A 17,398-nucleotide genomic window follows, 5' to 3' on the forward strand; every position below is an offset into this window, starting at 1 on the left:
TTTTGGACCAATTTAGTTTATCGTCTTTAGAAATACGTGAATTTAGTCATTTTAATCAAATTTTTCAAACATATTTGAGTTGTTTACACCGTTTGACAAATTTTCGTTTCAATGTTAACTCAAATACTATCATAAAACGTCAAATAAACTTAACAAAATTTGGTTAAAATGATTAAATTCACACATTTCTAAAGTCGGAGGACTAATTGGATCAAAGTTTTGAGGATAATTTAATTTCAATTTTCACAACAAATTAAGGGACCAAAAATATATTTAATTTTTTTTATGCTTTCTAGATTGGATGTTCCAGAAGGTATTTTTGAATCCGAAAAATACCTATTGAGACAATCAATTGAGAACTATGAAAAATATATTTCGCATCGAGCGTTTCAAAAATATTTTCGAATATGAAAATATATTTTAGAATAGTCATTTCGGAAAGCAAAAGAAAAATCCGTAATGATGTATTTCGAAAGTCATTTTCGAATCCAGAAATAACTTTCACCCATTCCAGAATTTTTTTTTGTATTACAGATGTATTTTTGAGTCTGAAATGGATTTTCAAATCTGAGAATACCTTCTATAATAGTTATTTCCAAATATAAAAAAGAAAATTAGAATGAATATTTCGGAAGTCATTTTCAAATCAAAAATGACTTCTGAAATAGATTTTAAAGTCACTTCTAAATTCTGAAATGGCTTCCAAAACTTTGATTCTGAAACATAAATCTTCTCCAAAATAGTGAATCCAAAATACATGCACCCCATTTTTACATTCCTATTATAATTTTTTTTAATGGTTTTCAATCGGTGTCAAGGGACGTAGAGAAACGGACCAAAGGAACTAGCGACACATGATTGTAGTTCTCTCTCAGTGCCAAAGTCTCCATACAGTCTCTACTGATGTGAGAGATCAAGTGAGAAATAGTTAGGGGAGAAAGAGTTTTGAAGAGAGAAAGGTAAAATGAGAATTTTAAATTTTATGCGAGTGCAGGAAGAAAAAACAGAGGTGCAGCAAGAATCAGCCTCCTTTGTGTCATCTATTCTCATATTAGATTGTCCATTTTGAGCATAGGAGTTTCTCATACTTACATTGTAAGGAAATTAATTCTGACAGGATTATCTTTACTAAACACAACTCTATTTACACAAATCTGATGGTGTATTCGAATAATGTTTTCTACAAATCATGATCCCATGCGCTTGTTATCTATATATTCTAGCTTGTAACACGTTGGAAGAAACCGTCTGAGGGAAGATTTCATGAAAATTACTCCAAATAACTTGTTTTCTGTTCTCTATGAACAGAAAGTAAGAAAAAAAAAACATATTCTTTACCACAAGTTAATCTGCTGTTCGAAGTCAAAAATAGCCTAATAACTAAAACGAGATAAATAATTTGCGTTATCTTATAAAAATAGTCAACTTATGAAGTATATTAAATATTATTTAATGCATTATAATTTGCTCTAACCATGTAAATTTTCTAAAGCTTCATCCTCAAATATAGCGACAGAGAATATATTCCCGGTAACGTAAGCCATTAGTTTATAAATTATTTACCCTAACAAACAATAAGCTTTCCCCGCGGTGGGAGATTATATGCCCTCCCAACCGCAGCCATCTCTATACAGATTCAGTAGCTACTTTTTTGAAAAAAAAATAAAAATCTGTAAGCAAGTTTACTACCGAAGATCTCGTACACAATATTAGTCAAAACAAAAATCATACTTCGCAATAGAGCATTGGAGGGGTACAGGAGCCGGTATGAGTAAAACTACAACCCAAACACACACACACACACACACACACACACACACACACACACACACACACACACATATATATATATATATATATATATATATATATATATATATATATATATATATGAATTCAGTTTTACACAGGAATCCCCTCTAAAATGGACTAACATTACCTCTTATGAAAAAAGAAACTTAATGTAACCTAAGTGCTGGCACCCCGACAAAATACACTATTCAAAGTACATGGCAGCCAATCACGGCCAGTTGGTAGTGATAACACTACTTTAAATTATCTTTCTCTCATCTATGTATAGAATTATTAGACATGCAAAACCACACTGCACAATGCGCGGTCCCCGCCGAAAAGATACGATCTCCAGCACATAAAGGCACATTCTACAAGAGTGATACATACAATAACACACCCCGATACAGGCACATTCGACAGGAGACATACATACCCTCCCCACCCCCTCTCCTCCTCCAAAAAAAAACTGCACACGGCATATCAAATTCAATCCTTGCTGGTTGGAGTAGGTCTCTGGGCACCCGGTGGGGCGGTCGGCCTCGGAAAGTTATAATCAAATTGCATGCCAGCGAAGTGCGGGGCCTCCACGTAGGGGCTCTACATTGAATCAAAACAAATATAACATGTCACTATAAATATTTACATTCAAATAAATGAAATAGAAAAAATTTAGCCTAAATTGGATAGAAGTAAATGCAATGACAGTAATCTAGCCAAATGAAAAGAAAAAATTAAAGGACCAGCGTGAAAAGTTGCACCTGGGATGCAAATGAAGTATCACTAGAAAAATCAGGATTTGAAGATTTGGGTGATGTACAAGGAGAACAAGCATCATTGCTAGTTTCACTTCCATTCAACTTGTGCACTGCCTTACTTGGTACACATTCATTCTCGTTTCCATTGGCTGACTTAACCCTCTAAATTGGAATCGTGAATTCAAAATCATTTTATAATCAGTATACAATATTGCTAAAATTATATGAAGAAGGGAAAGAAATACCACCTGGAAGATTTTACCAAGGGTTTTCAACCCTTTAGCTCGTGCACGGAGTTCCTCTTTCTTGACACTGTTGTCTTGAAGTACCTAAAGCGAAGCACACACGATAAATTAAACATAGCCAGCCCTTAAATCTACTTCATGCAATTAAGTGTCATTGGCCTAGAAAAGACAACCATTTGACAAACACGGGAAAGAGTGGCTTCAATGTCCGCCACATTAAGCTTCCACAAAGAGTCAATCATCACTTTCTTGTGAGATTGCATGTATTCTTCAAGCTCTTCTTCAGTATAGTCCCCTTCTGAACTAAGTTGCTTTTTCATATCCTCCTGCAATTGGATTAAAGCAATTGCCCCTACAACCACAACAAAGAAAAAAAAAATGATTAACCTCCGGCACAATGTTTTCACATTAGCAATTCATGTTTGCAAGCCCGAGAGCCAAAACAAAATAGATTAGTTAGAAACAAATACCAATCATTCAGTTATCACAGACCAAATAAAAGACTTGATATGGGGCTTATTGGGGAAGAGAAAATATACCAGTACAATTGAAAAAAAAAAAAAAAGAATCTCTAGTTAAAAGAAGTGGAAGAATATAACGTCCAGCTACCAGGATCAGAAGGAAGAGTTACGAAAGAGATTACTAATTTCTAACATAGATACTATAGACAGGCTTGCTTGTTTATGTGTTTTGTACACACGAGTACTCTTATTTATAATGAAGAAAAGATATAATAATAAACAACAAAATCAATACCTAATAAAGAGAAGTATTTGGTAAGATATTTCCTTATCAAATCATACCATATCTCTCTACTTAATCTAGCCAATTTACATCTTTAACAGTCTCAATTAGGCTGGAGCAAATATCATTTTTGTCAAACTTAATACCAACACCGTAGCCCTTAAGGGATTTAGTTAACATGTCTGCAAGTTGACAAAGATAGTGATGATTTCTCTTGAAAGCACATTCTTTCTACCAAAATGACAGACAATGTCTATGTTAGGTCCATTCACAGAAAGTCTGGATTTTATGCTATGTGAATAGAAGCTTGACTGTTGCATACAAGTTTCTTGAGTGCCTTCAAATTTTAATTGGTAGAGGAGTTGCCTAAGATGTAATCTCAGAAGCAGCTATTGCATTGTGCGGTACTCAGCTTTACAACTGGAACTAGAAACTGTTTTTTGCTTCTTGCTCCTCAAGGGGATCAAGTTTCCTCTAATGAGAACACAATATCTAGAAGCGGACTTCCTATTTTATGGTGATCCTACCCAATCAGCGTCAAATTTGCAATTGCCTTTGTCCTCATGTATTAATCCATGGCTTGGTGCATTTTTGAGGTATTGACGGAGTGGCAACTTTTCAATGACTATCACATGGTTCCTTGAAGAATTGACTAACCACCCTAACTGCAAATGTGATGCCTGCCTCATGATAGTGAAGTGATCAAGTCTTCTTAATAGATGATATCTTTCAGGGTCTTTCCCTTTGCATTGAAAGAAACTTCACATTAGACCACAAGAGTCACTAAGGTGACAATCAAGCATGTAGATACAACGATGCTTTCTAAGGCATATTTCTACAAAGAAAGGACAAAGTCCCCTTACATTCAAATTGACCATGAAGATGAGACCTTAGACGAAGGATCCCATCAAAATATTCATCAGTGATAATGATATTACCAAAATATATAACAAGATAGATGTAGAGTCTAGATGGAGTATGGAGGTGAAAGATTGAGTGATCAGCTTCACTACCAGACATAAATTCAAGTAGGGCAGAGGTTAAACAATGAAACCATGCCACAAGAGATTACTTTAAATCATATAGGGAGCAACGAAGCCTACAAATAAGATGTGAGTCAAATGAGATTATATAATTGGGTAGTTGATTAATATACACATTTTTCTGTAACTTACCAGGAAGGATGCCCTTTTTATGTCCGAGTGATGAAGATGACAATGACAAATGACAACTATAGTAAGAAAAAGACAGGTGATTTTGGCCATTAGCGAAAAAAGTGGCATCTAGTGCTATCTTGACTGTATAGACACTCGACACCCAATTGTGAATTTATTAGCAGACTTGGGGACATGCTCCCACGTGATGTTGGCTTCCAACAAAACAATTTCTACTAGCATCACTTGTTGCCAATTGGTGTTAATCATGGTATCCCCTTAGACTTGGGAATAGGCACATAATCCAAAATGGGACAAAGGAGTAATAGGATGGAGATACGTTGTTACAAATGAGATTTAGAGCGTATTTGGGATTACAATTACAAGTGGACCAAATACCTTTGTGACATACTAAAGGAAGTTCAGGTGCACGCAACAATGGTGGAAGGACATTTGGAGCAAGTAATGATGTTGGAGAGTCTGTTGGGTGGTGTCAATTGAGCATGTGTTTGTCATGTGAGTAGTGTAGGAGGTGGAGGAATAGCAAGAGACGTTTGAACAGGAGCAACAAGTGGAGTTGGAAGTTCAGGTCAAACCTCAAGAACATCTTCAATGCTAGAAGAACAGAAAATAGTATTTTCAAGGAAAGTCATAGAGCAGATATCATTACAGAGAGAAACATTTGTAGCTCTCCTGGATACCAGATTAACCAAGAACAATATATTACAAAGATTTTGTAGATGGTTTATTTCTACCTTGAGTGAAATCATGAAAAAAACATGTATTCTTAAAGACTCATAAGGGAATAGGATGAAGGTCCTATTTAATATCCAATATAGAATTAGAAATGTGATTATTTAGAAACAAGTAGGGCATGCAATTAATCAACTGGCAGGTAGTAGGCATGACATCCCCCAAAAATGTTGTGGCAATTAATAGACTGTGCCATACCAATAACAAGTGAGGCAACCTCATTGGTTGAGCAAAGCTAGAGAAGCTCATGATATTTAGTGGTAGAGATAGCAATATCTAAGACTGAGCAGTGACTTGTGCCACACTGACTGAACCGGATTGCTCCCTAGCTTTGATTTGATACTTTGCTTAAACATGTCTCCTATTCTTAGAGAAGTTGCAATAGAGACCACGTCCACGACCACCACATCCTCCACAATGGTATAATTGTGAGACAAGGGCAAGAATCCCTACTAGAAGTGGAAGATGATTCAAAAGCATGTACAGTTAAGAGATGAAACAACTGCTTTTGGACTGTCACAGGTTGGAGCAGTAGGTCACGATACATCTGATTTTGATTTGCAGCAAGATCAGGTGGAAGTCCAACAAACCGAGAAGACTTGTCCATGTTGGTTGTGAAAAGTAATATAAATAGATCATCTATTGGTTTGATAACACTCACACAAGCACATCATAATACAGTTTTTCATTTTTTACATGAATTGTACTTTGCCACAAGCATAGGTTCACCGTTTTACTAAAGCCTTTATGGGTGGTCAATTCAATTCACCAAGCCCAAAGAAACACCCAACATCCAAAATAAGGGAGTAAAATAAAGATAAAACTCACACAAGCACATCCAGAATACTGTTTTTCATTTTTTAAATGAATTGTACTGTATCACACAGCCTGGAGAGGCTTTCAAGTAAAAGTTGTTCACCTGTTGCTGCTGTAACTTGAGATTTAATAGAATGCCCTTTGTTTCTAAACCATTCAGCAATAAAAGGCACACCCAAATAAATTGCTTTCTTCCCTAGCTCTTTTGCTGCCTGCCTTGCGTATATGTAGCCAATGGTATTCAACATATCAATCCCATAAGCTGTATAATGACAACTGAATAATTCAGAAAAAGCACCGTGACAGTCCTGGTAATGTTATTTTGATATTCAAATACTCGAGATTAGAAAAATGATGTTAAGTCAATCTTTTAACCATATCATGATGGGTAAACAATAAAGCAATTTATTTCAATAACTTTTACAGCCACAGATTGATGTGACCAAAAAAGCACCAAAATGAGATGTAACCATGAAATTGATAATGTAATTTTGCATCTATACAATGTTTTCATCCTCATGTCTGCATGTCTGAAATTATTATTTGGTAACGGTACCTGCATTGGATAGCCGGGCTACTTCAGCTTCTGCATGATTAAGAAACTCCTCTTTGTTTCCTTGGAGATATTGGTTGAGTCTATTTTTCAATATCTCTGCAAGCTTTTCTTCTCTTTCCTTCTGAACAACCTATAGGAAGAACAAATCTGTCAAAACAGCAATCACAAAAAAATTGCACCTAAAACAGGATAATTTAATTCCTTCAAGATGACCATGTCAAACTTTTGGAAATGAAACAAAGATGGAATAGCTATTTCTCACATAAAAAGTTGTTGAAAGAGAAAATTAAATTAAGTGCAAGAGATGTAGAAAATGGGTATCCGAAACACTCCCCTCAAGCTGGAACACATAAGTCGAATGTGCTTAACTTGTTACAAATATAATCAATCCATGGTCATCTTAGAGACATGGTGAGTATGTTAGGCAACTACTAACTAGAGTTGACAAATCTAGTGATGTCTCCATACTCTAGTTTTTCTATTATGAAATGATAATCCACTTCAATATGTCTGGTCTTCTCATGCAAGATAGAATTAAAAATGTGCGATGTTGACTGGTTGTCACATACAAGGTGCATTTGGGATTTTATTCTACAAATTTTAGCTCTTCAAGGAGTTGCTTTAGCCATATGCGCTCATAAGTGACTAATGTCATTGCCCTGTATTTTGCTGTTGCAATTGATCATGCAACAACATTTTGTTTCCCACTTTTCCATGATATTAAATTGCCTACAATGAAATGGAGTGTCTATCGCTTGGTTAGTTAGCCTACCCAGTCAGCATCATGATACCCAACAATTTGAGTATTTCACTTATCCTCATAAATGAGGCCTTTTCCAGGAGTCTTCTTAATATACTTTAGGATCCGCACAACTACATCCCAATGGTTTGATAAGGGAAGTTTGAAAATTGACTAACAACGCTCACTACAAATGCGGCCAGGACAAGGTAATTTAGTTTGCCAACTAATCTTCTTATCTCCAATGATCAGGATATGGTTCTCCTTGCTCGGGAATAAGTTTGACACTTGAATCCATCGGTATGTTCACAAGCTTAACATTTATCATCCATGTTTCTTCTGGAATGTTGAGAGCATATTTTCTTTGGTATATGACCAAGACATCCTTGGATTGTGCCCACTTTTATATCAAGGAAATAACTCAAGCGTCTAAGATCTTTTGTTTGGAACTTTTGAGGAAGATATTGTTTTAGTTGTACAATACCCTACTTATTGCTTATTATAATAACAATGTCATCCACATATACAATGCAATAGATTCAACCTTGGGGAGAATGACAATAAAACAGAGAACTATTAGCATCACCCTTAATAATTTAGCATTCCACTCAAACCTGTTTGGCTGATAAGTACGACATTGTTAGCCTTTCTTGATGGTGACATGCAAGCAGTGCCTGCATTAGTTTGTTGCTAAAAAATATAGTATTGTGGGAGAAGGCTGCTATTTTGAATATTAAATACAAACTAAACAATACACTCTTATAAATTAGAATATAAACCTTGGAGAGCGAAATTCTTAAGCCATGTTTGATTTCTTTCTTTCTTTTAGGTTTAAAAATTGTTTTCTAAATAAATTCACCCACTCAACAAGTGTTTCCAAAATCTAGTAACTTCTGCAAAATCTTTCCAAAACAAGTGTTTCAAAAACCAGAAACCATAAACAGCTAGAAGATTTTCTCTCATTCTCTTCTTTATTTCTGGTCCTAGTGCAAGAGTGTGGGTGGTAAGGCATCGGTTGCATGATTTTGAAGAGATTTATTAACGATTTTAAAAACTAAGAACAGTTAATGAAAGTAGAAATTAAACACATTCCTGATCGCTAAATTAGACATTTATAACATTTTTTTTCTATCATTTAGATGTGCATTTAACAAACTATCGTCACAACTAGTCAATTTAACTAATCAAAATTTCTCTCATCATAAACTACCAGCCTTTAATCATTGTGCGCTTGATTTTCTTAATCACTTATAATTTTCAATCTACCACTGTCTTCTATCTCTACGTCAATTAAAAGAATTTGACGAATTATTAAGAATAACCTCATAACAATTTGCACTGTTCACTGCAGATCTATAATATAAAGTATATATTCAAATACATTTTTATATTAAATAAAAATAAACATCTATCTTGTTCAATGCACAAATTAAAATAGTATTGTCAAGCTCACAAGTGAACTCCAAAGAGTTTATGCTTTAAGGGAGAAAATTTGAGTTGACTCGTCAAACTCTTTTTTGTGCTCTTGCCAACTTGTATAAACTTTGAATCAAGAAGCAATTCAACCGGTCTAAAATCAAATGTAATCCCACCCTCAATCAACCATGGCAATAGTGTTTTATTCTGTTGGTACACCATTTCAAAAGTCAACTAATACGGCTTATATCAATTACACAAATTGATCAAATCCACACCAATTGTCTTCTGCAAACGAGTGGAAGCTCAATTGTATCAAACCATCAATAACTAGACATCCTTCTTTTGTCATTATAATGATTTCAAACCCCACATCAATCGTGAACCCAACATCACAAGAACCCACTGTTGTGAAGGAGAAACGATGCCCACAAAATAAAGGGCTTCGGACAAACAATCAGAAATAAGCTATTACTTCTCAACAAGGAATACTTTCTAGACAACCACTATTACATCCTTGTAATATACCATGTTGAAAAACCAAATGTAAGTATAATTTGCCACATTTTAATAACACCAAGGCTAGACCTAAGTTTTGGAATCAGATGAGAAATTGTCATTTTTGCAGGGGTGCAAGTCTATGTGGGTGTACAGTTATGAATTGTGATAAGGGAGTACCGCAAGAATAAAAAACAGAGCACACTATGAAGAATGTACAAAAAGTAGAAGAAAAGAGGGAAAGAAAAAAGAAATGGACTAAAGAATAAAAACAAACAAACAGGAAGAAAAAATAATCAGGTTAAAAGGTCGTTGGAAAAAGTGGCAACAGTTCATGTAGCCTGCATTCTTCTGGAAACTGGCAAATCATCGGTGTGATTCTGGTTGCCAGTGCAGTTAACAAAATAAACTTTGAGAAGGAGAAAGCTGCACTATGGTTCTCTCAAGTTTAGTATTGATGGCAGTTTTAAGGTAGAGCAAAGAGTTGAGGGTATTTTGGCTTTTGGGTTGTTTTAAAATGGCCAAACTACAGCCCAAAAAGTCATTTAAAAAAAAACACTTTTTCACCATGGGTGCCATAAACCACTACGATGCCATGTCCATGGCAAGCACCACAACAGAAATGGTAGCGGTATTTATGTACAAATAGTGGATGGTAATGGTTGGCAGTACAACACACCAAACTGCTATTCATAGTGCCTCTAATCCTAATTCTGACCAAAGAAGCGTATGAAGGCTGATTGTCATTTTCTGCACGAGAATTCAACAGGGATTTTTTGTTACTGGATATATGCAAAACAACAACTTGTGCCCATCTTCACCAAATACTAAAAAAAAGTAGAAGATCGTTACTAGCTAATATCTACGCTCTAACTTGAAATGTTAAAATAGTTACCAGATTATTTTGTGTTATTAGGTACAAGTCCTAATATCTAACAGTAGAGTTGGTACTTCCTATTCTTTTTTTTTAATAGTAGAGTTAATCTCCCTAGCAATGCTGGTGATACAAAAACTTAGACATAGAAATTGGGAGAGATTACTTTGTGAAGTTTGCATATCAGTAGCAACTGGTTGGTAATTATCCTCATAAGAACCATTGTCAAAAACAAAAACAAAAAAAACAATTAGGTAAGACTAGACTATTAGTGAGTGGGTAACTAGTTAAAACAGGTATGGTCACATTAAGAATCCTATGAGGTATGGTCACATAAAGACTCCTATAATAACTAGTGAGAGGTTATATGTATACATATCGATATATAAGTGTCATAAGGAAATGCAGCTTTTATATATGTTATAAATATGTAAAAGAAGTAGTCAGAAGAGAATACAGTTAGAAGACCATATTATTATACCCTCATTTTCTCTTGCAACTTTTTAGTATCAAATTGTTCTCCTTCAGTAAAAAAGTCCATTGAAGCCATTGATGCCATGGCTAACTGGCCTATATACTCCTCAAAAAGCTCACTACCAAAAAGCATTGCAAAGATCGCTGCAGGATCAATAATTGCTTCCCTGAAAATAATGAATAAAAGACATAAACCAGCACAAGAGATTGATTTTATATAAAAAAAAAATGCTCTAAAAATCAATAAGAGATTACAACTTTCCACATCCTATCATGCTTGATATTCAACTACTATGTAAAATCTTAATTTTAAAAAGGGAACTAACGTTGAAATTCCCGATTTTCCGTGAGCATCATAAGCTTGCCTTTGAGCTGGGTCACTCAGAACTTGGTAAGCTTCACCTAAAACCTAAAACCAGAGTATCAAACATATAGGGATAACTACTTAACATGGTTAAAATTATAGCTCTACATGATATATAGTAAAAAACAGTAGAACTAAGAATAATGATATTTGCATCATGATATTACTTGTTTTGTTGAAGACAGTTTGACACATGCAATGGGAAAATTGACAATAAGAGAAAGCAGAATAATATAAAACTCCATAAAAATTATAAGCATTTCGTGGTGCATATGATATTCAACAAGACAAATTCCAATAGGTGAACCAAGATATGACTTGTAGGTTGACTGGTAATAGAATGGCAGAATGCAAGTTATGTGATGTCTAACACACTGTCTCGAGAATGTGGTTGTTGATTTAATATTCAACAATTATATTTAGATCATAAAATAATTATACAGAGGAAAGTTCTTTTCATCAATTAACTAGACAGTCCAAGTCCAGGTAGGATGACATTCAGTGCCCTTAAAATTTAAATAGCCCTAAACTGAAATACAACATTCTTGCCTGAAAATTTTGTGCAGCAAGAGGGTTATTTGGATTTTTATCTGGATGCACCTGCCTTGCCTGCACATCAAGTATTGAAGAGAAGGTATAAATAACATAATCAAACCACTTGGTTTTGTTTTAAATCTTGGTAATAGAAGACAACCATTAAAACAGTCTGAATTTATATTCAGATTTCCAAAGTTAGATTGCTATTGGATGTACAAGCATTTCAACTTCATCGTATATAGGTTTAGCTAGCATTATATAGAGCAAACCATCATCGCGAGTTAACATCTCATTTTGAATTCAACAAAATGGACAGATCCAGCCATACGACTAGGCATCTGCTAATTTCTTTCTATTTAAACTGCAAAATGGGATTACACGGATCTGTTGAGGTTTAAGATAGCTTGCAAAGCAAAATAGTTATGTAGCTCAGAGCAAAATAGTTATGGGCACGAGAGAGAAGAAATACCCAAATAAGAACAAAGATAGCAGAATTACACGGTTACCTTCATGTAATAGGCTTTCTTAATCTCGGCTTCGGATGCCGTGGGGATGACTCCCAGCACGTCATAGTATTCGGTCTCCTTCACCATCTCGAAGCCCAGTTGATTGATCTTCCAATGAGAAAAACCCTGGAATTGTTAGATTTTCCCTAAACTGGGAGCCGAGAAGAGGACAAATGAGCTATGAAATATTATTCCATGACAAAACCAAAATGGCCTTTCCTAGATTAATTTTAAGACTTAAATATATATTTAGTTTTTATTTTTGTTGATTTTATTTAATTTGGTTCCGATTTTTATTTTATGTTGAATTAGGTCTTTATTTTCGTCAAATTATAGTTAATTTGATCTTTTTTATTAACGATGTTTAAATAGTTAACGTTTTTGAACGGTATATGTCATGTGTTAGTTTCTGGTTTTTTTAATTTTTTTTTAATTTTTTAATTTATTTTTAAATTTTTTAATTTCAAAAAAAATGGTCCACGTATCAAGTCACAGTTGTGCCACGTGTCAATATAAGTGTCATGTGTCAGTTTGTAGTAGTATTATTTTTTTTGTTCAATTTAGTCTCTATATTCATTATTTTTGTTCCATTTAGTCCCAATTTTTATTAAAATAAATTAATTTTGTCCTCTTCAAATTGACACTAAATTTAATATCTTTTATACAAATTATATTAATATCTTTTCTAAAGTTGACCTTTACAATTATTATTTTTTAAATTCAATTATAAATTATTAAATTTAATTATAAATAGAATAAATTCTTATATTTAATTTCTAAATAGAATATAATTATTTAAAATATTATAAAAATATAATTATTAATTTTTTTTCTAATATTTATATTCTAAAATATTTTTAAAATTGATATATAAAAATATTTTAAAAAAATAAACTAATATTTGTAAAATTAACATTTACATATAAAATATTTTATATTTTAATATCTAAAATGCATTTTAAATTTAAATATAAATTTTACAAATGTTAATATATATTTTTTAAATTTTAATAATATTTAAATAATTATATTTTATTTAACAATTGAATCTAAGAACTATATTCAATTAATAATTAAATATTATAATTTATAATTAAATTTAAAAAATAAGTAATAATAATGTCAATTTTAAAAATTAAATGGTTCTATTTTAACAAAATTTGAGACTAAATTAAATAAAAATAACGAATATAGGGACTGAATTGAACAAAAATAACGAATATAGGAACTAAATTGAACAAAAAAAATAATATTACCATACGTGACACTAGCATTGACACGTGGCACAATTGTGACTTGACACATGGACACTTTTTTTGAAATTAAAAAAAAAATTAAAAAAAAATTAAAAAATTAAAAAAAAATTAAAAAAATTAAAAAAAAATCAAAAAAACCAAGAGCTGACACGTGACATGTACTGTTCAAAAACGTTAACTATTTAAACACCGTTAATGAAAAGGACCAAATTGATCACAATTTGACGAAAATGAGGACCTAATTAAACATAAAACGAAAATATGGACCAAATTGAATAAAATCAACAAAAATAGGGACCAAATATATATTTAAACCTAATTTTAACTATTTCTCAAAATTAAAACAAAAATAAAGGAAAGTATTAAAGAAACTGATATTGGTTATTATTTTCAATTTATGTTATCTTTATCCAGTAAATCTTCTTATATCCATGTGTTACAAATTTACTATTTAAAAAAAAACTAAAACTGAACTATTTTAGTTTGAAACAAAATTTAGAGTTTGAAACAAAATTTATTAATATTATAAATTTTTGTAATACTTTTAAATTTATTATTCAAATTAATCACAACTGCTACCCACCCATGCAGTGCAGAAGTGTGCAGAGCTATTCAGAAAATAAGAAAATAAAGACTTAAATATCTTTTTTGTCTTCATGTTAGTAGTGTTTGTTGCGGATGATCCTCATTTTTACTAAATGTTTAAAATGGTCCTTATTTTTCAATTTGTGTTTAATTTAGTTTTTTTATGTGACGCCGTTTAAATCAGTAACGGAGAATTGTACAGTACATGTAATACACCCCACAGTACAATGGAATACAAACTGTGCCACCTGTTTGTATTTTTTTCATTGAAGTCGAGTTATTTGTCTATCTTGTTTGACCTATATTTCTTTTTCAAATCAGTCTGGTGTAAGCAATAAGGGTTACTTTTTGTAACTTATAATTAAACTAAATTGATGGTACATAAGACAAATATCCATTGCATAACAAAAAAAAAAGATTGATTAGTAAATTTTAAAAAATTGTACAAGAAGTAATAAACAGCTCCCCACTTATTTTCTTATTCAGTCCCATTTATTCACTTTTTTTTTCAAATCAGCCCCTAGTTCAAGAAATAAAGGTTGAATTTTTTGACATATATTAAAATTCGTATACATAAGAGCTACATTGGATAACAAAAAAAGATTGATTAGTAAATTTTAAAAAAATTGTACGAGAAATAATATACACCTCCTTACTTACTTATTGTGCTCTATTTATTGACCTATTTTTTTCTTCAATTCAGCCACCTAATGCAAGTAACAACGGTTGATTTGTCTAACTTATAAAAAAATTAGTGGAACATAAGAAGTACATCACATTGGATGAATAAAAAAATTGATTACTAAATTTTAAAAAATTGTACGAAAAGTAAGACGCAACTCCCCAGTTTTTTTTTTTATTGACGTCCACTTATTTGCCTACCTTGTTTGGCCTTTTTTTTTCCCTTATGTTAGCCACCTAGTGCAAGAAATAAGGGTTGAATTTTTTGACATATATTAAAATTCATGGTACATAAGAGGAGGTACATCCGTTACGTAACAAAAAAAGATTGATTAGTAAATTTTAAAAAATTGTACAAGAAGTAATACAAAGCTCCCCATTTATTTTTTTATTGAGCCGCATTTATTGGACTATTTTTTTATTCAAGTTAGCCACCTTATGCAAGAAATAAAGGTTGTATTTTTGTACATATATATTAAAATTTATGGTACATAAGAAGTACATCTCATTGGATGACAAGAAAAAACCAGTGTAAGCAACAAGGTTTGATTTGTCTAACTTATAACAAAAGTGGTGGTACATAAGAAGTACATCCTATTAGATGGAAAAAAAATTGATTACTAATTTTTTAAAAATTGTACGAAAAGTAACATGCAACTCTCCACATATTTTTTTCATTGGTGTCGAGTTATTTATCTATCTTGTTTGGCCTATATTTTTCCTCAAGGCAACGCACGCACGCACTCACACACGCTCGCACGCACCCACGCACGCACACATTCACGCACGCTCGCACGCACGCATACACGCACGCATGCACACACGCACACACACGCACGCACACACGCACACACGCACGTACTCAATCACACACATACGCACGCACACATGCACACATGAACGCACACACTAACACACCCACCCACGCACGCATGCACACACGCTCATACGCACGCACGCACTCACTCAAACACACACATACGCACACGCGCACACTCACGCACGCATACACGCACACACGCACCTACGCACATACGCACGCACGCACCCTCGTACACACGCACGCACACACGCACGCACGCACACACGCACACATGCACACACGTACACACGCACGCACACACGTACACACGCACACACGCAGCCACGCGCAGACGCACGCTTGCACACACGCACACCTAAACACACACACACGCACACACGCACGCACACACACATACACACATAAAAAACGGACACACGCACGCACACACACAGACACTAACACTCACACACACCCACACACGCACGCGCACAATCACACACGAACGCACGCACATACCCACGCACCCACACACACACACAGGCACACACGCACGCACGCACGTACACACACACACGCATGCACACACACACGCACCCACGCACCCACGCACCCACGCACCCACGCACACACACACGCACCCACGCACCCACGCACACACACACGCACGCACCTACACACGAAGACATGAACACACGCACGCATGAATGCACACACGCCCTCACATACGCACGCACGCACGCACACACGCACATACGCACACATGCACACACACACACGCAGAAACACACGCACGCTCGTACACACACACGCACACGCGCACGCATGCACGCACACACCCAAGCACACAAACACACGCACACACGCACGCACGCACGCACTCACACACACACGCACACAATCACACACGCACACACGCACATACCCACACACACACACACGCACACATGCACGCACGTACACACGAAGACACGAACACACACACGCACACCCGCACCCACGCACACACACACACACGCACACACGCACGCACCTACACACGAAGACATGAACACACACACGCATGCACACACACACGCACTCACACACGCACGCACGCACACACGCACATATGCACACACGCGCACACGCACGCTCGTACGCACACAAGCACACGCGCATGCATGCACGCACACACCCACGCACACAAACACGCACACACGCACGCACTCGCACTCACACACACACGCACGCACGCTCGCACACACGCATACACGCACGCTCGCACACACACCACACACACACACGAACGCACGGACACACACACACACACTCACACGCACTCACACACACACACATGCACACACACACACACACACACGCGCACATACATGCACGCACTCACGCACGCACACACACATGCACAAACGCACGCACGTACTCACGCACACACGCACACACACACCCACGCACCCACGCAAGCACGCACACACGCACACACACATGCATATACGCACACATGTACACACACACGCACGCACACACGCACACACGTAAACACGCACACATGCACACACGCACCCACGCGCACACGCACACACACACCCACACACCCACGTAGCCACACACACACACACGCACACACGCACACACGTACACAAGAACACACGAACACCCGCACGCACGCACACACGCACACACATACGCACACACGCACGCACGCACACATGCAAACACGAACACACCCACGCACACACGCACACACACACCCACGCACAGACGCACGCACACACTCACAAACACGCATACACAGACACGCACGCACGCACGCACGCACTCACGCACGCTCGGACGCACGCACGCACGCACC

General features: G+C 35.5%; 1 protein-coding gene across 1 annotated transcript; it reads right to left on the reverse strand.

Moving 5' to 3' along the window:
* Nucleotides 1–1,913: 1,913 nt before the first annotated feature.
* On the reverse strand, nt 1,914–12,433 carry LOC114173773 (chaperone protein dnaJ 10). The gene is made up of 10 exons (XM_028058362.1): nt 12,226–12,433; nt 11,732–11,791; nt 11,145–11,227; nt 10,826–10,985; nt 6,818–6,947; nt 6,365–6,523; nt 2,968–3,146; nt 2,798–2,878; nt 2,553–2,711; nt 1,914–2,391 (listed from the first exon to the last, which is right to left on the reverse strand). The coding sequence occupies exons 1-10, from the start codon at nt 12,310–12,312 to the stop codon at nt 2,281–2,283; spliced, it is 1,209 nt and encodes a 402-aa protein (XP_027914163.1). The 5' UTR covers nt 12,313–12,433; the 3' UTR covers nt 1,914–2,280.
* Nucleotides 12,434–17,398: the final 4,965 nt, after the last annotated feature.

This window comes from Vigna unguiculata, chromosome 2 (genome assembly GCF_004118075.2).
Source record: "Vigna unguiculata cultivar IT97K-499-35 chromosome 2, ASM411807v1, whole genome shotgun sequence".
Classification (NCBI taxonomy): Eukaryota; Viridiplantae; Streptophyta; class Magnoliopsida; order Fabales; family Fabaceae; genus Vigna; species Vigna unguiculata.